Consider the following 23708-nt stretch of genomic DNA (forward strand, 5'->3'; position numbering starts at 1 on the left):
CTCAGTGAATTGCATGAAAGTCCTCAGGAGCTCCTTCTAGAGTCGGAGCCACCTCCCTGTGTTCCTCCCACTTACCTGCCCTCGCCCTTAGACAGCACATTCCCATTCTGATGCCTTGCTTCCTGTGCCTGTCTTGTGGACAAACACAGCACATCATATTCTCTGCTCCACTTTCATTGTTTTCCTACTTAATATAAAGTCTTGGAGCCCCACTCTTTAGTACATAGTTGTTTTCTATTCTATGTGTGAAGCATAAATTAATGAGCCAATCTGTATGGAAGAATATTGCACTTGTCCTTATTACTTGTTATCAATTAATACAGTTATGGAGTATTCCTAGCTATTGAAATTACTGTTCTAAAAAAGAAAAGGGCTGCACCAATTGAGACAAGCACTGCTGCTTCTTTGCACCTATACTTCCATATAAAGAAAGAAATAAACCCTCTCTAGAAAGACACCATAAAATAAGCCCTTCATCTGGATTTATTAAGCACTGGGCATTGTCTACTTGGTCTTAGGAAAAACCCATCATTTATTATTTGCTTTTCTTTCACTAGGGATCACATGGATCTATTTCCACGTCATTTGGAGATTTGTATTCTTTATGCGAATTTCCTATTTGCTTCATTTGCCTTTCTTTTTATTGGTCTTTCCATTAGTTAAATCTTTCTAAATGAAGAAACCTTTAATTTGTATTGCAAATATTTTCTTCCTCATTTCAATTATGTATGACTTTATGATATTTTTCCAAAGAGAAAAGTTTTACTTTCATACAGAGAAAGGGTATGGCTTTGAGGAAGATCAATTCTTCAGATATAGCATTGTGAGACCCACTGAATATGTGTGTTCATGTTAGTCCTCCCCACTGGGCTCTCCCAGCCCTGGGGTTGCCATGCCCAGTCTCCTGGGCAGGAAGGTCTTTACAAGGTCCAGTGTTACCCCCATAGCCGTAACAAGAGTGACCTAATATCTTCAAGGTTCTCCATTAAATTCAGAATCAGTTATTCTTGTGGCCAAGGAAGGAGAAAAGGGCTAAAGATGATAGTGAAATGAAGCAAGTACAGATTCTCCCTTCTATAAATTTACACTGTTATAGAAGGAAGTACACGGACACACATACTGCAGTGGGAGCCACGGTGTGATCTGGATGACACAGAAAGTATAGACGAATACTGTAGGGGTCAGTGGAGGAAGAGATGCTCCACCTGGAGAAGGCTCTAGAGAACTCCAAGTAGGAGGAGCCTGGTGTTTGCAGGGAGTCGGGCACGAGTGGAAGCAGAAAGACAAAGATAAGTAGAAAAGGCAGAGGGCAGGCCAGGCAGCACACACAGCACAAAAAAAAAGGCAGACAGGTACAAAGCATGCTGTTCAAAAATTAAAGTCAACTTCCCTCCTCCTCCTTCTCTTTATTGAATGCACAAAATTATCCATGAAATTTTAGATGATCTTTTCAAAGGTAGGAAAAATTTAAAAACATTAAAGGTTGAAAACCATCAGAAAAAACTCAGAGTCACGAAGGACCCAACCACTGCTGTGCACAGGTGTCTCTGAAACACCTGCCAAGCTGACCTACAGGCACCCCAGGATGCTCCCAGGGGCAGGAACTCCAGTACACAGCTTCAGATGCGATTTCAGCATTGCTGTTCACGCCCCTCCCATTCTCCTTTGGAAAAGGATTGACTCTTCCCAAAACCTTTACTCGCTGTTTCGTAAACTCAGCAGGCAGCATAAATACAAAACACTGCTTGCACAGAACACTCTTCACAAAGGTTCCTAACAAATCAGCACTAAGACCTGGAGAAAATTTCGGTCCACTGGGATTCAGCTGGTTCTCAAGCACCCAGAGTACAGGAATGTGGGTGCCATGAGCACAATTTAAAATAAGTAAAAGGAAAAGTACACATTTCATTTTTATTATCTCACAGAAGAGCTTTTCAAATTAGTTAATGGTAATAAAATTCCATTCAAAGATGAAAAATAATATTAGAGTGCTGAATTTTCCCAGAGTTGCCATGACTTTACAATTTACATATTTAAAGTGTCCTGAGGATGGAGTGTCACACAACAGCTCAGCTTTTTATTTTGACGTCACCCACTTCCATGTCATTGATGTACACAATGACGAAATAAATGGCCAGGGCCAAACCCAACCACAGCATCTGCATGTCAGCAGCTCCTTTCTCCTGGAAATGGCAGCAGAGCCCATGCTGGAGGAACAGGGGTGGGGCCAGAGCTTCTGTTCTAGAGGTGGAGGGGTGATGGCTACTTGACACTGCGTGCGTCACCACTGCCACCTCTGGGTTGTGCATTTGGAAATGACTAAGGTTGCTAAGTTTACACTGCATGTAAGGGGACTTCAGAAAGCTCAGGGAAAATGAAATTAAAAGATGCCTATTTTAGTGCAAAAAATTTGGAAATCCATGCATAGTTTTTTCATAATATGTATTCTCCATGAACTTTTTGAAGACCCTCATGCTTCAAAAATTTTTGCACCAAATTTATTTATTTATTTATTTATTTGGCAGGCAGAGTGGACAGTGAGAGAGAGACACAGAGAGAAAGGTCTTCCTTTTGCTGTTGGTTCACCCTCCAATGGCCGCCGCGGCCAGCATGCTGCATCCAGCGCACCACGCTGATCCAAAGCCAGGAGCCAGGTGCTTCTCCTGGTCTCCCATGTAGGTGCAGGGCCCAAGCACTTGGGCCATCCTCCACTGCACTCCCTGGCCACAGCAGAGAGCTGGACTGGAAGAGGGGCAACCGGGACAGAATCTGGTGCCCCGACCAGGACTAGAACCCGGTGTGCCGGCGCCGCAAGGTGGAGGATTAGCCTATTGAGCCGCGGCACCAGCACCAAATTTATTTTTAATTCTGTTTCTATGGACTTTTTAAAATACCCTCATGTATTTTTTACTACAAGAGGTAAAAAAAAAAATGACAACAAAAATTCTGTGAACAAATATCACAGGTATGTACTTTTAAAAAAATGTTCATGATAATATACATTTTCTTATAACTTTGCGAGTTAATTAGCATTTTACTCTGGGAATATGTATTTTAGTTTAAACAACTGAGTCACTGCTAACCCAAAGAAAAACCACAGACATTTATTAAACTCAAACTGGGAATAACGCGCTAGGAAGGACACATGGGATAATAAAGTGCAATAACTCAGCTCCTTAGGGATTCACAACCTGCTTTAGGAGAGGTCAGGCCATCAGTAAGATGCCTAAAATAGTGAATACAGTCAACATCAAGTATGTCCTAGGATTCACTTCCACATGGATGTACAGATAAAAGACCACATGAGACTTTCGTTACTGAGAGCAGATGCAGATCCGCGGGGCCTAGTAGTCGGAAAGAGCTAATCGGATACTACTGCTCCTTTTTCATTCTTACTATTACTAGCTATAAAATGCTTGCTCTTTCTGAGCCCTTGAAAACAAAGAATGGGGCCAGCATCAAGGTACAGGAGCCACCTGTGACACAGGTACTCCATGTTTGCACCCTGGCTGCTCTGCTTCTGATCCAGCTCCTTGCTAATGCACCTGAAAAGGCAACAAAAGATGGCCCAAATACTTGCGCCCCTACCACCCACATGGTAGACCTGGATGGAATTCTAGGCTCCTGGCTTTGGCTTATCCCAGCCTTGACCATTGTAACCTTTGGGGAATGAACCAGCAAATGGAAGATTTTCTCTCTCTCTCTCTCTCTCTCTCTCTCTCTCTCTCTAATTCTGTCTTTCAATAAGTAAATCTTTAAAAATCAAAACACAGTCTAGACATTTGGGCAGAGACCTTCAATTCTTGGGGGGAAGGGGGGGATTCACACCAACCACATCTTGTTCAGGTCCTGCTGGCAGCAAAGATGGAGACAGGTGGACCTGAGAGCTACCACATCTCCAACAGCCCTCGCACAGGTGACAGAGTACACACAATGGCCTCTACCAGGAACAAAGTGTGAGAGCTGACACAGTGACTCTCTCCTGGGAAGCTAAACACAACAGCCTGGCTCACTGGGGAGATGACAGCCTTCAGAATCCTTCAAACCTGGGTTCAAACCCAACGCCCATCACCTCCTGTGACCTTGACCAGTTACACTGTTTGTGCTAGCTTTCTAAATCTTTTCTTAATTGATATTTGCCTTAAAAAGTAAATGAAAAGATGGAGGACTGCCCAGGCCTGGCACATGGCTATGCCCCCTCCAACCCTCCAGACCTGTGTACTCAACACTTGGGTGACAACGGAGGTTTTCTTGAGGCCTTTCACCCTCTGTCCCCAAAAGTTTAATTCTTAGCCCAGATATCTAAAGACTGGGTGCTTGGGTTTGCTGTTATCCCAGCAACATTGCTGGCATTCACAGAGACATTTTGACTCCTCTAAGAAATTGAGTCTGCTACTGGCTGGTACCAAGTGACCAATTAGTGTGAAGGCAGCGTGTCCTGAGGTACAGGTGACAAATTCAATGACCAACCTGCACAAGGCACCCAGATAACAGTATAGTCAATGTAACCAACATGCCCCTGTTGTATTTCCACCACAATGTCTGCATGAGCTCTGAAGGAAACCACAGCAGCCCTCCGCCCTCTTTGCCGAGGCTCTGGGACCAAGAGCTTCATGGCCGTGACCTCTTGGGACAGTCTCACCCTGTCGCCATACTCGCCCCTCGTCTGAAATTGTCCACAACCCCTGTAGATGCTGAGGGCAGTGCCTTGCATCCAAACTGCCTCTAAGGCAAACCCATGAACAAAGGCAAGGAAGGAAAGGCAAAGCTTCTCACACGGGTTCTTGGTGATGCTTTCACGTCATCAGCTCCTCTGGCACTTTTTAAAAACCTGAACAAATGGGGCCAACGCCATGGCACAGTAGGTTAATCCTCCGCCTGCGGCACCGGCATCCCATATGGGTGTCAGTCCGAGTCCCAGTTGCTCCACTTCCAATTCAGCTCTCTGCTGTGGCCTGGGAGAGCAGTAGAGGATTGCCCAGGTCCTTGGGCCCCTGCACTCACATGGGAGACCGGGAAGAAGTGCCTGGCTTCTAGATTTGAATCAGCACAGTACCAGCCATTGTGTCCATTCGGAGAGTGAACCGATGGAAAGAAGACCTCTCTCCCTCTCTCTCTCTGTAACTCTACCTCTCAAATAAAATAAAAAAATAAAATCTTTAAAAGGGGGGTGGGGGGGCGGTGCTGTAGCACAGCAGGTTAACGCCCTGGCCTGAAGCACTACCATCCCATATGGGCACAGGTTCTAGTCCCAGCTGTTCCACTTCTGATCCAGCTTTCTGCTATGGCCTGGGAAAGCAGCAGAAGATGGCCCAAGTGCTTGGGCCCCTGCATCCATGTGAGAGACCCAGAAGAAGCTCCTGGCTCCTGGCTTCAGAATGGCAAAACTCTAGCCAGTGTGGCCATCTGGGGAGTGAACAAGCAGATGGAAGACCTCTCTCCCTCTCTCCCTGCCTCTGCCTCTCTGTATAACTCTGACTTTCAAATAAATAAATAAATCTTAAAAAAAAAAAAAAAAAAAAAAAACCTGAGCAAACTTCCTGAGGACGCACAGCTTTCCCACGTAGAGACCAGGCTGGCCCCAGCAGCCATTTCCCCTTTTCCTTAAGGGGGCAGGGCCCCAGGAGGCCACCAGGGAACCTCAGGGCAGCAAGGGTGGCTGGCGAGGCTGCTCCATCCAGGGTTACCTGTAGCCAGCAGTCCACGGCAGCTGAGCAGGTCAGGCTGGAAATCCCAGCTGTTGCATGACCTCCTGCCTGAGCCCCAGTGTTTAAAAACAAGAAACTACCTTTGAAAAAAATCCAGAGATCAAATGTTGAAAACACTCCACAAAATCCATTTCTAAGCCATGTGAACTGTATACTCATGTTTGCCCAACCCGTATATTATATGTGATATTAGTGACATCATCTCACAGAGGCCCAAGGAAACATGTCACCTGCGTGGACCTTGCACCCCAAGTGCCCTCTGGGAAAGAAAAGCGAAGAGGACTGGCACTCCTGACCTCCCCTGCCAGCTGGTGCTGCCACCTGCAGGCGGGCAGGAGCCTGGCAGTCCCTCACACAAAGCTATTTACAAAAGGATCCACCCACGCAGCTGCTGATGTGCCCACTAAAAATACCTCTTGATGCGTGTAGGGGAAAAAGTTCCTAAGTCTGTGACTGCAAGTGTAGTGCGAGGTAATAAGAAGATGCTAAAATGACTCAGGCAACTTTCTGGCGCACAAAGCCTGGCTGTCAAACACACTGAGCAAGCCGCTTACTTGGGTCTGAACTAACTTGGGTCGTGGATCCTTTGCCCATCGAATGCGAGCTCCATTTAGCACAGTCCAGTGACAAGAGGTACCTTAGACCTAAGCCATAAAAAAGAAAATGATATGAACTCACCGCCTTGCTTTCAAAATCAGGGGTGGTAACCTGTGTCTCTTCATCTTCTTTTACTATTTCAGCTGGAACCTAAGGACAGAAGACACCATGTTTCCATTTAGCCATAATCAACATGTACTAACTCATTTGCCACATCAGAGAGCACACGAAGAAGCGTGACATCCCAGACGCTTCCATGGACAGCCTGGGAAGTCACTGCGGTTTTGACCTAGGCAACATCGTATCTGCTCTGTAGTCTTCACCTTGGGCTCTGTAGTCTTCACCTTGGACACGTCACCTGCGTGGGAGAGCTGCTGGCAAATCTTTAAGGAGGGACACAAATGCTGTCTTTCTTGTGAAAAAGATGGCACAGTCACTTCAATACCTCTGGTCAGCAGGGAATAGGTGCCTTCCTAAGTCTTGGTGCACCCGTGGGGCTCCTAACCAGCATCCGCTCCCTGTACCGGAGACGTCTCCACTGCCTTGGAGGATCTCGCTCCTCAGACATCCCACCTTGTGGCCGCCCTGCACCGCTTTGCCAACACCAGCAGGAAATGGCAGTCATCCCTAGGCAATGAGGAGGACACAGCCCACTTCTGAAGGGTCTCTCGGTATGACTTCCTACTACTTAAACAAGGGATGGAAATGGACCTTCCATTCTCGTCATCATTCATGTGTTTCAATGAGCCACTTGGAACCCTGGGACTTGTGAAGACACAGGCTGGATCAATCATCCAGAAGCTGAGGATGGGAGGAGGGTGATGGAAAGAACAGGATGTCCCATGACATCCCTGAGACCCCAAGCTCGCTGGCCCTGGAATCTTTCATCACACAGAGGCCCCCAAGGCCTTCTATTGCATAGAGGGCAAACGTTCCTTATCGCTGGAGGCACTCACAGAAGCTCACTGTATTTTTTAATTTATTCATTAAAGCAAATACTCCCAACGACCTTGGTTAGCTCAGTCTGAGCTACTCCACGCACCTGAAAGGACCCAAGCTTATTATGCTTTTTCCAAGTAAACCACTCACAGATTACACAAATTTAGACTGACCTTCTCCAATTAGTTTGAGTTATTTTGTCTTTTCTTTAGTTGGTGACTTGCTCTGGGCACTTTCTCTGGAGTGAAATGCATGAGGCACTTGGGAGATGCAGTTGTGGCCTGCTGCTCTGGTTGCTACCCCTGAATCTAAGTAAAGGCTCTCCTTGTGCACTGAATCTCTGAGACCCTCTGAATGACTGTCCCCTCCACAACTCATGTGGAAATGCACTGGTCACTCTAACAGCTTGAGAAGGTGAGGCTTTTCAGAGCTGATGAGGCCACAAGGACTCCACCCTCACACACAGACCTATGTTGTTGGGGTAGGAGTGGGTCCACCCTGCCTCCCTCTTGCCTTCTGCCACTCAATGACACTAAAAGAAGCCCTCATCAGCACCTGGTACCTGGACATTGGGCTCCCTTATGTCCCTTATTGGGCCAATAAGTCTCTGTTCATCATAAACGACCCAGTCCAGGCACTCTGTTGCAGTAGCACATATGGCCCAAGACTCAGCAATGGACCACCCAATCCTTGGTGGTTTGTCAATCCTTGTTTTCATGCATTTCCTGAGACCAGGTATGTATACAGTGTGCGTATCACCTGGAGGATGACATGGTTTAGCCCTTCTCTTCTAAAATAGAGCTAGCTAGGCACAGAGTAAATGCTAGACCATTCCCCACCCACAACCTCCCGGAAAAGGACCAAATGACTGGAGACATGGGCTAAAAAGGACTCGCAATTATAGGCATCTATCCACCTTTTCAAAGGATTTACAAAATTAACTATAATCGTATCCCTGGAAGAACACAGTGCTTTGTAAAAAATGTCCTGAAATCAGAATTTCAACAGTGATGTTTTCATATATGGATGCCAATCTTTGCACAGATCTTTGTTTAAAAGTATTTCCTTAACACTGGGGTTTAATGACTTGAGTCTTTAAAATGAAAGCCAGAAGCAGGAAGCTCCCTGGTTGTAGGAGTTGGTTCCTGACAGTCATAGGAGCAGAGCTGGGATCCGATTGATTAAAGAGGAATGAAAATGAGACTCAGATGTGAACACTACCCTTTACACAACATAAGTTCTCTTCTCAAAAACCAGCCACTGGAAACCTACATTGAGTTACCAGGTGGATGGTGACACAGTCTAATTTTAGGGCTTGCTGAGCAGAATCTCCCACTGCAGGAGCAGGGATGGGGCCTGTCCAGGCAGCAGTGAGCCAAGCTGGGCTGGACCCCAAGCCTCCTAGTCTGGCTCTGGGCATTGTACTCACCAGCATGTGCTTCTTCCTCCTCTGCCTGAGCATCCCTGCCCTGTGCCCCAGAAGTCTTGCATCCACTGTCTCAGCCCATGCCCCTGTGGCTTTGGTTTTTCTGTTGTCCACTCACTGGCCTTCAGGCCTTCATTTTAACAACTCCTCCATTGTCCCACGCTCCCTGCTGCCACCTCATCTGCCTCCCTCGTTCCCCTAGACTCTCCTTACAACTCCACTCCCAGGCCGGCGCCGCGGCTCACTAGGCTAATCCTCCGCCTTGCGGCGCCGGCACACCGGGTTCTAGTTCCGGTCGGGGCGCCGGATTCTGTCCCCAGTTGCCCCTCTTCCAGTCCAGCTCTCTGCTGTGGCCAGGGAGTGCAGTGCAGGATGGCCCAAGTCCTTGGGCCCTGCACCCCATGGGAGACCAGGAGAAGTACCTGGCTCCTGCCATTGGATCAGCACAGTACGCTGGCCGCAGCGTGCCAGCCACAGCAGCCATTGGAAGATGAACCAACGGCAAAGGAAGACCTTTCTCTCTGTCTCTCTCTCTCACTGTCCACTCTGCCTGTCAAAAAAAAAAAAAAAAAAAAAAACCAACTCCACTCCCTACCCACCATGATACCAGAAGAGAGATGGTGCTGGGAATCCGCTGTGTGACAGGTACTGGAACAGGCGCTGGCAGGAGCCCTGCTGTCACTCCCCCTCTTCGTGGAGGAACGACACTGAACCCTGCCTAGGCTTCATATCCGAGTCACGGCACCATTATGTCGCTCCCCATCTTCGTGGAGGAACGACACAGGACCCTGCGCTGTTCTTTCGTCTGCTCGGCCCTCCCCGGGTTTGCTGCTGGTTCTTCCTGGGTTGGCTGCCATCCCTTCCACCTCCGTGGAAGGGCGGTTCCCCCTAGCCACTTTCCCCACTTCCACGGGGGAGCGGCACACCGCCGGCCGGCTCTCTCAGGGGCTGCACAGGTGTTCCCTCAGATGTTCCCCTTAGATGTTCCTGGTGCATGTTGTCTCTCTCCTCCTTTATAGTCCTCTTCCACCAATCCCAACTCTGCTACCCACACACCGAGTACGCTGCTCTCCTCCAATCAGGAGCAGGTCCTACAGTTTATTGGTGGAACTGGAGGCAGCTGTGTAGAAGCTGTTTCTCCCTTCTCAGCGCCATATTGTGGGAGAGCAGATGCATAGAATAAGTCTTAATTCCAGTAACTTAGTCTAGTCCGAGTTGCTCCCCACAGATCCCCCTTTCTTTTTATTTTTTTGGCGTTGATACGCGCCTGTCTTCAGTGCCCCGCGGCACACACTCTGCTCTGCTTGCTAGAGTTGCCCACAGGTGCTTACAAGTCCTATCAATCAGGCAAACCGAATCCGGGTCCTCTCTTCGCCATGTTGTGAGGAGGTTTTTAGGCGCTGATGCGTGCCTGTGTTCGGTGCCCTGCAGCGCATGCTCTGCTCTGCTAGAACTGCCTGCAGGTGCTTACAAGCCCTATCAATCAGGCAAACCGAATACAAGCCTTCTCATTGCGGTATTGTGGGGAGACTTATTGATGTTAATTCGTGCCTGTCTTCGGTGACCTGCGGCGCATAAGCTGCTAGCCGCCCACAGGTGCTCACCACCTCCCTAATCAGGCAGACCGAATCCAAGCTCTCTCATTGCCATGTTGAGGGGAGGCCTTATTTTTCTCTATTTCTCTATCTCCGGGCATTCCTATTTCTCCTATTTTACTTCTAAACTTCCCGCGGCTTCCCGGCGCCCGCCCCGAGGCTGCTTCTCGGCGCCTCCCGGCTCTGAGGCGCTTCAGCCCGCGCTTCTCTCATCTGCGCGGCTTCCCGGCTTCGCGCGCCCGCACCACGGCCTTCGCGCCAGCCCCGCGTTCCCTATCTATTCACGCCCCGTGCTCTCTCTGCACGCTGCGGCTTCCGCGAATCACACAGCGTAGCTCACGTTTCCACCACCGGCATTCAGTCCAAGTTCCCCGGACTAACCTGGCGAATTCCAACCTGGCGGCCCACGTCTCTGCCTCTGGTTCCAGATTTTCGCCTTTTGCTCCCCGGGCTGACTTGAAGAATTCCAAGCTGGCTTACGTCTCCGCCTCAGCCTGCCCCCGCGGCTTCAATTTCCCTAACATTTTTCTCTACCCAGTATGTTTCCCTAACTTTTCTTCCAACAACAATATTCCCCTCTCACTTCTCCTGGCTTCTCCCCACAGTCCGTATCCAAGTCTGTTTGTTCTAGCTTTCACTTTCACTTTCGACCTTAGAGATTTCTCCCAGCTTCCCCCCGTAGTCTGTATCTGAGTCTATGCCTAGGCTTTTGATAGCTTCTTCCGGCACCTTTTTCGTCCGGCTTTTCCCTAGGCTCTTTGCTAGTCTCTCTCTCCGGTATTTTTCCACTTCTTCCCGTTTCTTCCCTCCTAGGTTTTCTATCCGAGTCACGGCACCATTATGTCGCTCCCCCTCTTCATGGAGGAACGACACTAAACCTTGCCTAGGCTTCATATCTGAGTCACGGCACCATTATGTCGCTCCCCGTCTTCGTGGAGGAACGACACAGGACCCTGCGCTGTTCTTTCGTCTGCTCGGCCCTCCCCGGGTTTGCTGCTGGTTCTTCCCGGGTTGGTTGCCATCCCTTCCACCTCCGTGGAAGGGCGGTTCCCCCTGCCACATTCCCCACTTCCGCGGGGGAGCGGCACACTGCCGGCCGGCTCTCTCGGGGGCTGCTCAGGTGTTATTTGGATGTTCCCTTTAGATGTTCCTGGTGCATGTTGTCTCTCTCCTCCTTTATAGTCCTCTTCCACCAATCCCAACTCTGCTACCCACACACCGAGTACGCTGCTCTCCTCCAATCAGGAGCAGGTCCTACCGTTTATTGGTGGAACTGGAGGCAGCTGTGTAGAAGCTTTTTCTCCCTTCTCAGCACCATATTGTGGGAGAGCAGATGCATAGAATAAGTCTTAATTCCAGTAACTTAGTCTAGTCCGAGTTGCTCCCCACACCCTGCCTCAGTCCCTACAGACTGCATGACAACATCACCTCAGCCACAAAGCGGGAAGCTGAGGCTCCAGGTTTCACCACTGCCTTGTCCTTTTACACCATCCATCCCCAGAGTCAGCCCACAACAATTATGAGGGGCCTCATCCAGGCCTGCAGCTCTGCCCCGCACAGGGATTGCAGTGGTGAACAGGGCACACTGCCCACTTCCTGTGGTGGTGACAGCTCAGTGGGGAACAGAGGCAATAAACAAAGATCAGCAATGCCAAATACACCTTCACACATGTGATGGTGCTATAAATGGCCCTGGAGCAGAACAACCTCCAGAGAAGCAGGCAGACAGGTCCGAGGAGGAGCAGTGGCTAACAGGGGGATCACAGGATGCTCTAGGCCAGGGAGAACTCAGCGTGGAGGGCTGAGGATGAGGCTGACACTGGCGGAGCTGATGGAGCAGAATGAAGAGGTGGTGGGAGGAGTCGCCTGGCCCCCGCTACGCACCTGGTCCACGGGTTCCTCCACTGGAACGTCTAGGTCCTCCTTGACTTGCAGCGCCCCTTGGGCATCCTTGGTGGGGGTCTGTGCTTTGTACACATCACCTTCTGCAGGAAAACAGCACAGACAAGAAGCTGAGTCCTCTGTACTCTTTCTAACCCATGTCAAAGGTACAGAGCTCGGCGTTCCCTGAGCTCCCCGCATCATCGGACAGGCAGCCTGGCCCAGGGACCCCGTGCCCCGTGCCATCTCACCCCCATTTCCCTTTGGCCCTTGTTTTGCTTCTGTGGAGGCCATGAGTTCAGTGAGCCTCAGTCTCGTGCTGAGCTGTCTCTAGAACGGCCCTGGACACTGGGAGTCAGGGGCAGCCCTGTGCACACCCACTCACCACTGTAGTCAGCCCAAGGGCAGAAACACAGAGAATGCCCAGCAAACCTGTGTCCACCTAACTCAGTGGGAAATAAGCACACAGCAACCTCACCACACAGCAAAGTCACAGGACAGGTTTTTAAGGAAATACAGTGTAATTGCTTCAAAATATATTTAGAACAAGATTCAAACAAGATGCTGCTGGCACACACGTTATCAAATACTCAGCTACTAATGACAGCTCATAGTCAATGCACTTAGCATTATGATCATGCGTATTAAATGCTTTTACAATCTGAGGTTTATGAAAAGTCCATACTCGTCCTGATCAGACCCAGTAGGTGAGAGCAGTACAAAGACAGTAGGGCAGCCTAAAAGCTAGAAACAACATCCTAAAAGCTAGAAACACAGCCATTCATGGGCTCGGTTCTCCCAAATGGGAAACTCCATTTGCAGGTCCATCCCATTCCTCAGCCGAGGGCCCTGGCCCTGCTTGCCCTCACCAGCCAGGCACTTGTCCTTTCCTCCTTCCCAGCCCCCTGCCCCAGAAGAATCATTACAGAGCCCTGAGCTGGGAGAGGGCATTGGAGGGTGGGTAAACGAACAGTCACGCAAGCCCACTGTGTCCAGACACTCATCTGCACACTGCTTACTGAGATCTCACACTCGTGGTGATGCTCAAACCTACTGTGCCCCTTTGCAGAGAAAGAACACCCCACAGGTAAACATTCAGTGTGACCCACTGCTGGAATCTGAACTCCAAATCTCAGGGAAAGGTCCGGTGTGCTAGGCAGCCAGGCTACCACGTGCAGTACGTGTTGCCAAAGAAAAGATCCCGCACGTCGTGATCAGATTCTCCATTGGTGTCAGTGTGTGGTGAGATGCCAGGTAGTAGAGCCAGCCTGACCACGTGGTTGGCTGTTAGAACAGTCCCTCTGGGTGCCCACTGTCTCATGACCCCATAGTACACCCCATGGAGGGACGCAACATGTCCTGCTCACCTCTGGTGTCCAAACCATGCCTGGCACATAGCAGGACAGCACACACATTGTGGACTGGGGAGAAGGAGCCGGAGGAAAGCTGTAGGGAAATGTCCAAACTGATAGCCAGGAAACAGAAGGAAGGAAAATAGAGGAAGCTGAGCGATCATCAGAAACAAAGAGGAAAGAACCTGAGGCAGATGGCACAGAAGCCATCGGAGAATTGTTAAGAAAAATTACTTCCAGGAACAAGCATTTTGCCTTCTGATTAGTGCTTGAGTTGGATCCCCAGCTCCTGCTCCTGACTCCAGCTCCCTGTCACACCCAGGGAGGCACCAGGCATGGCTCAAGTGATTGGCTCCCTGCCTCCCATGGGGAATACTGGATCCAGGTCCCAGCTCCCAGCCTCAGCCCTAGTCCAGTCCCAGCCATTGCAGGCATTCGGAGAGTAAACCAGAAGATGGGCGCTCACACTCTCCCTCTCACTATTGTCTCTCCTCTCAAATAAAATTCTAACAATAAATTAAATTTTAAGAAAGGAATAATGACTTCCAGAGCTGTCCAGAGGCTGCTGAGACGTCTGGGACAAGCTGTGATTCTGCCATGGGCCTCTCCCCTGCATCACTGGGCCACGGGGCAGACAGGGTCTCACTGAGCATCTCTCATGTGTACGAATGCGATGCATCACGGAGAGGACCTCTTTCAGAGCCCAGCACCCAGGAAGGGCTCCATAAAAGTGGTAGGAGCCAGTCACACGAACAAGAGTATTAAAATCAGTTCATTTTAAAGACAGCTCTGAAGGCTCATCTTTCCAACGTCTCTCACACTCAAGACGCACAGATGAACCTCCGGGCGGCATTCATTCTCGTGCCTCTCAGAGATTTACTTGCTTGCTGCTTTTCATACACCCACCCCTGATTATACACAAATTACAGGACTAACTTCAAATGCTGGATTTAACCAAAGGCCCTTAGCTGGAGAATCCGGTTGCCTTGAGCCTTGGAATTTTGTTTTGCCTACCACTGCTATACAAGCTGGACATTTCAACAAATCAGTATAAAACCTGAAACACACACACACACACATGCACACACACATGTTCTCAGTCTGGGAGCACCTTGTGTTACCTACAGCACAGTGGAATTTCATGGTACCTGCGCCAGTTTGGACTAAAGGTTCTACCATGGTTTCTTTCTTTCCTTCTTTGGCATAATAAACAGAATCCTGTGTTCTGGGGGTGAGGCTGTCTTGTTTATGAGGCTCTTTTCCTTTGGAATCCACCTAAGAAACAGAAGAAAAATAAGGCTGTTAGGCACACGACTCCAATGGGCCTCACAGCCTCCCTAGGTGTGGCCAGAGCAGGAGTGGGCCCCACAGGTTCCATCGCAGGAGACACCTCCTGGAAGCCTACTAGGAGCAGCCTCTTGCCCTGTGTCCCTCCAGGCCCTGCTGTGAATGGCCAAGGGTAGCCCTGTCCCTCCCTCCCAGGGCTGACAAGATGGGCTTCCAGCCTGGAGGTGGTCCTAGGAACGGGGTGGGTGAGCCACACACACACACCCTTGACAGCCGTCAGCAACCATTGCAGGGCTGTTCACTGGGCCTCCGAGTAAGCTGACAGCTTCCCTGATGAAGATCACCCCTGGACTTCAATAAAGGGGAACTCAGGGTTTTTAAAAATACACAGATTGTCTCAACAAAGCAGCACTAGACCGCAGAGTAGGCATAGAACCATTGTTGGCACATCCCAATTCTATCCCACAAACTATCTTTATAATGCAATCTGTCTTCTTTAGTGTTTCCTCCTTTTTCATCCTTGCTTGAGTGCTTGGAACTGAATCCAGGTGAAAGTATATAAATAGATATTTTTCTCACGTTCTCTGTGTCACTTAAGAATGTCGGACTAAAAACAGACACCTTGTACTGTGCATACATCGTGCATGATGCAAACTACCGGGTTTCTTTGTTCCTTGTGGAAAGTAAAGCATGAAAATAGCCCTCCAGCCTCGCTCAAGAGGCCACACAGAATGTCTCTACCTATTTTAAGGAATTTCCTACAAGCTGAAATCGTGTTCACAAGTATAGAAAAAGCAACCCGAGCAGAATTGGTTTTAGAAACAGAAATCGGCACATGATGCTTAGAATTTGGAGGGAGCTGGCAATCTAGTTGGTTTCTTTCAGTACCGCTGAGATCTGGTTGTTGCAGTCCATTTTCCAATCTGTAGCCCCCAAGAGAGAAATCACACCTGTGTCTTATTATCTCTGAAATGATGCTTAAAAGACAAAAAGATAGGGACAGACATGACCACGTGTGAGGGAACCAAAGCAGGGATGATATCACGCACAGAGCAGAGCAGGCAAAGACCACCCACACCTTGATGGCATCTCCCATCACCTGGGTGCTTCAACAAGGTAAAGAGTAACTGCCCCCACGCCACCTGGAGCACCACCTGACACAGAGGGGCTGCAGAGGTACAGGGCACAGCATGGACACAATGCCATTCCACCAGGTAACACCTTCCCCAAGCATATGCAGGAAAGACAGGTGCCCCTGGTTCAAGAGCAGCAGAGCTGTGGCTTCCTGCTCAACCTCCACTAAACACGTCCTCCTGGGTGAGAACGGTCAGCCACTCCCATTGTCCATGCCTTCCCCACTTGCCACTCACAGCACCGTATATAATGGACAGACAAGATTGGCTGTTTCTCTTCCACCACCAGGACGTGAAAATCCTTGTGATGGCAAAGATGTAGGCTTGATTTTTTTATCTGTGAATGAGAATGAAGAATGAGCCTAGGACATGGTAGACGCTGAAAACACATTTGTTGAATGAGTGAATGGGGCCAGCACATCTAATCACCTCCTACCTTCCCAACACCTGAGGGAGTCGTTACAGCCTTGGGATGATGTACAAAGGCCTTAGCTCAGCAGAGTGACATTCGTGCTCCAAGTTCCACCTGCCTGCCAGCCCCCAACCTCCCTTCCCCACCTCCTGCTTGCACATCACCTTGCTTTCCTACCCACGGCCCTTCCACCTGGATGCCCTTCCTCACCTCCTTCCTACTTCTGTGAATCCTTCAAATCCCAGTCCTAGTGTCACCTCAACAGTCCGTTGGGTGCACTCCTATGACAGCTCCATGTATGTTGACCATCTGTGTTCCCCAGCAAAGCAAGTAGTATGTGCTCAGCATGTACATGCTGCCAACTGAGCACGCAGCACAGTGGCTCAGTGAATCTTTTCTGACTGAATAACCTGAGCAGGAGGACAGGAAAACACAGGGAAAGAAGAGGGAGCACCTGCATTGTTCAGACAGGGAGGACAAAGGTTTGCAGGGACAGCCTCTGTAGGCCAAGCGTGTCTTTGCATGTTAACTTCATGTTATGTCTGAACTACTGGGAGAGACCTCCTTGCATCCTACAGATTTGCTCATAGCACCATTACTTAATACTGAAGACCCATCACCTGTTTGATGCTTTTTGCCTTCTAACAAAATGTAATTGTGTATTTAATCACAGGACAGGTACCAAATTCAGGAAACATTCTTTGATATAAGGTTTCCATCTAATACAACATCCACATTCCAATTTTGTCATTCTCCAAAAGTTGTGCTTTATAGCAATTTTCACTCAAGTTGGGACACAGCCCAGGACCCACTTGGACACCAAGGTCTCTTAGTCTCCTTTAGCCTAGAACAGCTCCTCCCACTTCCCTTGTCTTTTGGGACAAGTGTATTTTAAAATAACACAGTCCTGTTGTGTTCTGCAGAAGTCCAGAAGTCTACCTTGTCTGCTGTTTCCACCTGAGATGAAGGTTGGGTATCCCTGGCCAGATCTTACCTGGCCACGTGCCTCTCAGGTGCCACACCTAAGTGTCAGAGGTCGGCTGCCCCTCATTGGGGATGTAGCCCTTGCAGTGAGGTGCACAGCTCCTCCCCAGGCAGCACTCCTGCCCCTTCTAAAAACACCTCCTGGAGGACATGCAAATATGCTGCTGCCAACTCCCCTGCCCTAAACTCGGGCCAGACACGAGGCTCATCCTTGGCGACCTCTGCAGCAAGGCTTGCGAGCCACCCTCAGGAAGTGGAGGATCGTAACTTCCTAACCAGTACAACATCACAACAGTACTTGGAAAACTCACAGGAAGAAAGCCACAGATTTCTAATTCCATTTGAAAGAGAAAATGTCATTTAACCCATTTGCAAGCTGAGTCATACACAGTCCTGATGCTACGCTTACTTTTCTTGAGTTTTGCTCAGTTGAAAGCCTACTGCCTTTTAAACATGGAGTCTCAAGGCTACTCACATGCTTGATCAAAAAAGGCAGTGGGTGTGTCTTCCCAGCTGCAGATAACAAACACGAAGACTGAATGACAAGGGACCAAGTCTATGCCTCCTCTGAAAACACAGTTCTAATTGAGTCTGCTGCAGTGCCCACCACACCAATACATCAGACACCCGCTAAGTGCCCTAACGCGAAGGCCCAATTTTATACCAGATTCTACTGAACATTGGCATCCTTCCCAGTCACCAGGCAGCAGTGCTAAGGGAATTCTTTCATCTGCTGACATCCAGCCTGGGGCATATGCAACAGAAGAACATGGCTCAGAGTCAAGCACACAAGGAAAAGCTAAGCTCAAGGGTGTGCGAGGTCGTGTCTGGAGACCAAGAGCAGGGAGTCGGTTCTGAAGGGCACTGCACGGTGGGGTGGAAAGAGCCCTCCTAAAGTGATGCTAACGCCCATGCAATATGTGGAGTCACCAGGCAGGGGTGTGTATTCCCCAAGAGGGAGGAAAGTGGGCATGTATAGGGGGCTGTGGGGAGACCCATCTCTGCAGATGCTCTTGCCCTGGACGGGGACAGGACAGCATAGGCATGACCCAGGTTCTGCTCTCGGTGATGAGGATGAGCAGCCTTGAGCTATGCAGCCCTCTGATTAAATTTCCCTTTAGAGCCTTGCCTGCTGTAGGCACTCCATGGCTCCCATTACCAGCTCTTTATGGGCCAGTCACCCCCTGGTGTGGTGTTGGTCCCCTCTAGATGGTAATGGGACTGGCAGCAGTGCCTGTTGATGTAAGGATTGCATCACGTCACACGTGGAAGGGTCTTCGGGCTGAACAGGGTCCCCAGCAGAAGCTTAGCAAAATGCTGGACTACACGTCCATGAATGGAACGAACCAGACTGGACTCCAGACCTCCTGATGTTGGACTAAACATCCAAGATTGAGCAGAGAGGACCAACTGCACCCCAAACTTCCTGAGAAGCTGGGAATCAGGGCACAGGGAAGCTATTGACAGACTCTTCCAGGTGAGTTAAGTGGACAGTGTGTCAACCTGACCAAATGCCCTAGCATGTGTGTAGGCATCAAGGTCTTCCTCTCTCCAGGATAAAGCCCAACACCTTCCACTTTTCCCTCAGCCTCCAGGCTCCTTGTCCCCTCAGACACAGCCTCAGCACACACCCCAACTCATCAGCTTCTCCCCATTCCCATCTTCTCCACATCATTCCCGCCTCTCAGCCACAAACGAGCCCCCCTACACATCCTCCTAGACCTACACCATTCTTCCCCAGTGAGCACAAATTCCCCCTGATCCACCACTTTATAAACAGCCCCCCACCATGTGCCCCAGGTCTCCTGTTGTGGCTTCCCCCCTCTGGCTGCAAGCTCTCTATGGAGAGGGCAAGGCCACTAGCATCTCTATATGCTCAAGCTTGGGACAAAGTACATGGGCTCCCAGATGTCTTAATTCTCAGAGCAGCATGGGTTTCCTGCAGCTATCAATGTGCCAGGGATGGAGGCAGAAAACAGAATCCATTACTTTCAGTCAAATGGCTGACACTTTCTGGTGTCTCTCTATCTCTTAAGTTTCAAGCCCCTCTGAATCAACTTGAGGTCTGTTCACAAAGGGGACAGTTTCTCCTTTGTAATTCCATCCACCTCTCTTCCTATTAAAAACATTTAGAGAGGGGCCAGTATTGTGGTGCAGAGAGCTAAGCCACCATCTGCGATGCCACCACCCCATATGAGTGCTGATTTGTGTCCTGGCTGCTCCACTTATGACCCAGCTCACTGCTAATGCATCTGGGAAGTGAGCAGAAGATGGCTCAAGTGTTAACTGCTCCCGACACCCACAGGGGAGGCCCACATGGAGTTACAGGCTCCTGGCTTCAGCTTGGCCCAGTCCCAGTTACTGACACCATTTGGGAGATGAACCAGCAGATCAAAGATCTTACTCTCTGTGTGCTTCTCCTTCTCTCTCTGTAACTCTGCCTTTCAAAGAAATAAATCTTGGAAAAATTTAAAGTTTACAAAGTGTAACTCGGGCTTGTTGGTTTATTTTTCTGCAGTGCCTTAAGAACTAGCTCCCACAAATGTGTCCTGGACCCACCCAAAGCGGTCACCATCTTGCAGCCACCACAGGCCCTGCTCTGAACATTTATTCCAGTGGAAGTTCTGCTTATGTCCAGATCTGGCTGGTGCTGGAGGAGGACATGCAACACTGCCGTGGTTGTTGTGAGAGGCTGCTATGACCTTGACATTATCAGCCTGCAAATGTCCATTCCAAACTTATTTCACACTGAGCTTCACGGTGTAGACCTGGTTATTAAGGTGTAGGCCTCGGCTCACATTGTACATCTGCCTGTCACTGTTTTCTCACATGCCTTTAATTTGATTCATTCCCTTATCATTATTGCCCACCACCACTTCTGCTTTATGCTCCAAGGAAAAGGATTCAATATCAATGAGATATAAATACAAGGATTATTAACTATAAGGTGTATACCATAAAATATTCATTTAATCTATGAATGCAATCTTAAACATTTAAATTAACTTTACATCTTTGGAAAGTAATAGATATTAAGTCATAGCAAATGCAATTGCCATAAAACTGACATCTACATAACATAGTAAGAGTAGCTTCATTTGCTTACTTTCACAAGCTAAAAAGCTCAAGTGAGCGGAGGCACCCAAGACTCTGGCAGACTCACAATGATATATGTTCCAACGCGCGAATATCTGAATCCAGCAATAATGGAACTCAACCAACGGAATAATGCAGGTTTCTTTCAAAAAACATTTCAGGTGCCTAATGAGTGAAAATGCACTAATCGTTTTGGGGGCATTTTTTTCCAGAAATGGGCATTTTAACAGTGCAGTTGAGGGGAAGATCCAAGATGGCAGAATAAGGAGGTAGCTCACTGCTCCAATCAAGGAGAGGATGTTTTTAAAAAAGCAGAGAGAGAGAGCAGACTCAGGGAAGAGATAGGAAGAAAATGGCAGAGGAAACTCCACACAAATCAGAGGGACACTGTGGATCTACATGGAGGGTGTGGATGCACACAACTCGGGACCCCAGCAGCCAAGAACCTCAGCATCAGCTCGGTAGAGTGAGGGTAGACTAGACTGTAGCAGCCCAAGCCACTGGCAATAAAGCTGTGGGAAGAGTTTGGCATGAATCCAGATTGGAGCCCTATGGAGGACAGTGTACCTGCCAAACTAGATGAGAAAAAATGGGGGCATATTTCTTTCTCCCTGACCACCTTGCACCAGCATCCTGTAACAAGCAGAGAGGGTGGTCACCCATTTGGACATATGTAACAGCTGCGCCAGCTCATGACCATGTTCCCAGCAACCTGTCAAGCAGAGACACCTGAGTCTGGCTTGGAGCATTAACTAGGGTTGGGTGTTCATGACTATGGGAGGCTTGTGTGTCAGGACTGTGAAAACACTGTGGCTGTGAGAGAGGGTGCAGGACTAGGGCAGTGACTAGGACTTTGGGCAGTCACTGGGGGTGGCTCCACATACTCAGGGTCCCTGGTTACCTGGTGAGGGTCATTGCTTCAGGATCCATGCTTACACCAAGGACTGCACAGATCCTTTGTGTGGTTCCTGTGACAGTGTGGACGAATACTATCACCCAGGCACTGGTCTCTTGTATGGAGAGGAGGTGAGCATGAGACTCTGCCAACAGAGCAGAACAAACCTCCCCTCTGATTTAAAAAAAAAAAAGGAGCGATTTACCACCCCCAACCTGGGTGTCACCTTGGACACTCCCTTTACCCTGGAGCACTGAACAGAGCTCCCAGACCACACCCACCACACACCTCTTGGTATTCACTGAAAAAGCAGACACTCTACTAAGCCACAGAGGCATAGTCCAAAGATAAAAGCCATCACAGGAAAAAAAAAAAAAAAAGAAAAAAACACCAACAAGTATCTCCACAAACCACAAATGCCAAATAATAAATGCAGCAATTCAAGAAATAAGAATAAGGAAGACAACATGACACCCCCAAAAGAACACAACACTTCAATACTAGAATGTGAAAATGAAGAGATTGAAGAAATGCCAGAAATGGATTTCAAAAAAATTTATCGTAGGACTATTTAGAAGTAATCAGAAGCAAATGCATGAACTAATGAAATCCATACATGACATGAAAGAAAATCTCTCCCATGAAATTGAGCTCTTAAAGAGAAATCAAAATGAAATCATGGAAAAGAAGAATTCAGTTGAACAAATAAAAATGCAGTGAAAAGCCTTAACAAAGATATGATGAAGCAGAAGAAAGAATATCTGAGTTAGAAGACAAATCTCTGGAAATTTTACAGTCAGATCACAAAAAAGAAGAAGAAATTAGAAAACTAAAAAAGTGTTGGAGATCTATGGGTTACTATCAAATGAACCAATATACAGGTTCTAGGGGTTCCTGAAGTTGTGGAAAGAGAGAATGGATTAGACGGCCTTTTCAGTGAAATAATTAAAGAAAACTTCCCTAATTTGGAGAAAGAAAGGGATGTCCAAGCACAGGAAGCACACAGAACTCCTAACAGACATGACCAGAAAAAAATCTTTACCATGACACATTGTAGTCAAACTCTCCACAGTAAAACATAAATAAAAGATTCTAAAATGTGCACCAGAGAAATGCCAGATTACTTTCAGAGGATCTCCAGTTAGACTCACAGCAGACTTATCAGAAACCCCAAAGGCTAGGAGAGAATGGTGAGATATATTCCAAGTCTCAAGAGAAAAATTGTCAACCCAGAATACTGTACCCTGCAAAACTCTCATTTATTTTTTTTAAGATTTATTTTATTTATTTAAAAGCCATAGTTACAGAAAGAGGTAGAGACAGAGAGAAAGGTTTTCCATCCGCTGGTTCATGCCCCAGCTGGCTGCAATGGCTAGAACTATGCCGATCTGAAGGCAGGAGCCAGGAGCTTCTTCTGGGTTTCCCACACAGGTACAGGGGCCCAAGCACTTGGGCATCCTCTACTGCTTTCCCAGTCCACAGCAGAGAGCTGGATAAGAAGAGGAGCAGCCAGGACTAGAACCAGCACCCAAATGGGATGCTGGCACTTCAGATCAGGGCTTTAACCCACCGTGCCACAGTGCTGGACTCCAAAGTTCTCATTTATGAATGAAGGTGAAATAAAGACCTTCCTTAACAAACAGAAATTGAAAGAATTTGTCACCACTCACTCAGTCTTACAAAAGATGCTTAAGGAAGTATTACACACAGAAACCCAGAAACATGGTCATCACTATGAAAGAAGGTAAAGACAGAAAATCTCCCAGTAAAATTACAAAGGAAATCCAAAGTAAACAATAGGAATATTAATGGGAAAATGGCAGGGCCAAGTCGCTACTAATCAATAGTTACCTTGAATGTAAATGGCCACAACTCTCCAGTTAAAATACACAGACTGACTTAATGGATTAAAAAACAAAACCCAATTATTTCTTGCTTACAAGAAACACATGTCACAACAAAGATGCACACAGACTGAAAATGAAAGGATGGAAAAAGATATTTCATACTAACAGAAACCAAAAAAGAGCTGGTGTAGCCATCCTAATATCAGACAAAATAGATTTTAACATAAAAACTGTTAAAAGAGATAAATAAGGGCACTATGTAATGACTAAGGAATCAATTCTACAGGGAGATGTGACTATTATAAATGTACATGTACCTAACTACAGGAAATCTGACTATTTAAAAGAAATGTATAGGGCCAGCATCATGGAGTACTGGTAGAACTTCCACCTGCAGTACTGACATCCTGTGTGGGCACCTGTTTGAGCCCTAGCAGCTCCACTTCTGATCCAACTACCTACTTATGGCCTGGGAAGGCAGTGGAGAATGGCTAAGTGCCTGTGCCCCTGCACCATTGTGGGAGACCTGGAAGAAGCTCTTGGCATCAGATCAGCC

General features: G+C 48.2%; 1 protein-coding gene across 1 annotated transcript in view; it reads right to left on the reverse strand.

Moving 5' to 3' along the window:
- The window catches only part of DCDC2C (doublecortin domain containing 2C), a 141973-nt gene that overhangs the window by 57511 nt on the left and 60754 nt on the right, over positions 1 to 23708 (reverse strand). The window contains 3 exon segments of the mRNA XM_089327089.1: positions 6387 to 6455; positions 12150 to 12250; positions 14647 to 14773. Of these exon segments, the coding sequence (XP_089183215.1) occupies positions 6387 to 6455; positions 12150 to 12250; positions 14647 to 14773 (297 nt within the window).

The sequence above is a fragment of the Oryctolagus cuniculus genome, chromosome 2 (assembly GCF_051225735.1).
Source record: "Oryctolagus cuniculus isolate XC-2025 breed Fujian yellow rabbit chromosome 2, ASM5122573v1, whole genome shotgun sequence".
Taxonomy (NCBI): domain Eukaryota; kingdom Metazoa; phylum Chordata; class Mammalia; order Lagomorpha; family Leporidae; genus Oryctolagus; species Oryctolagus cuniculus.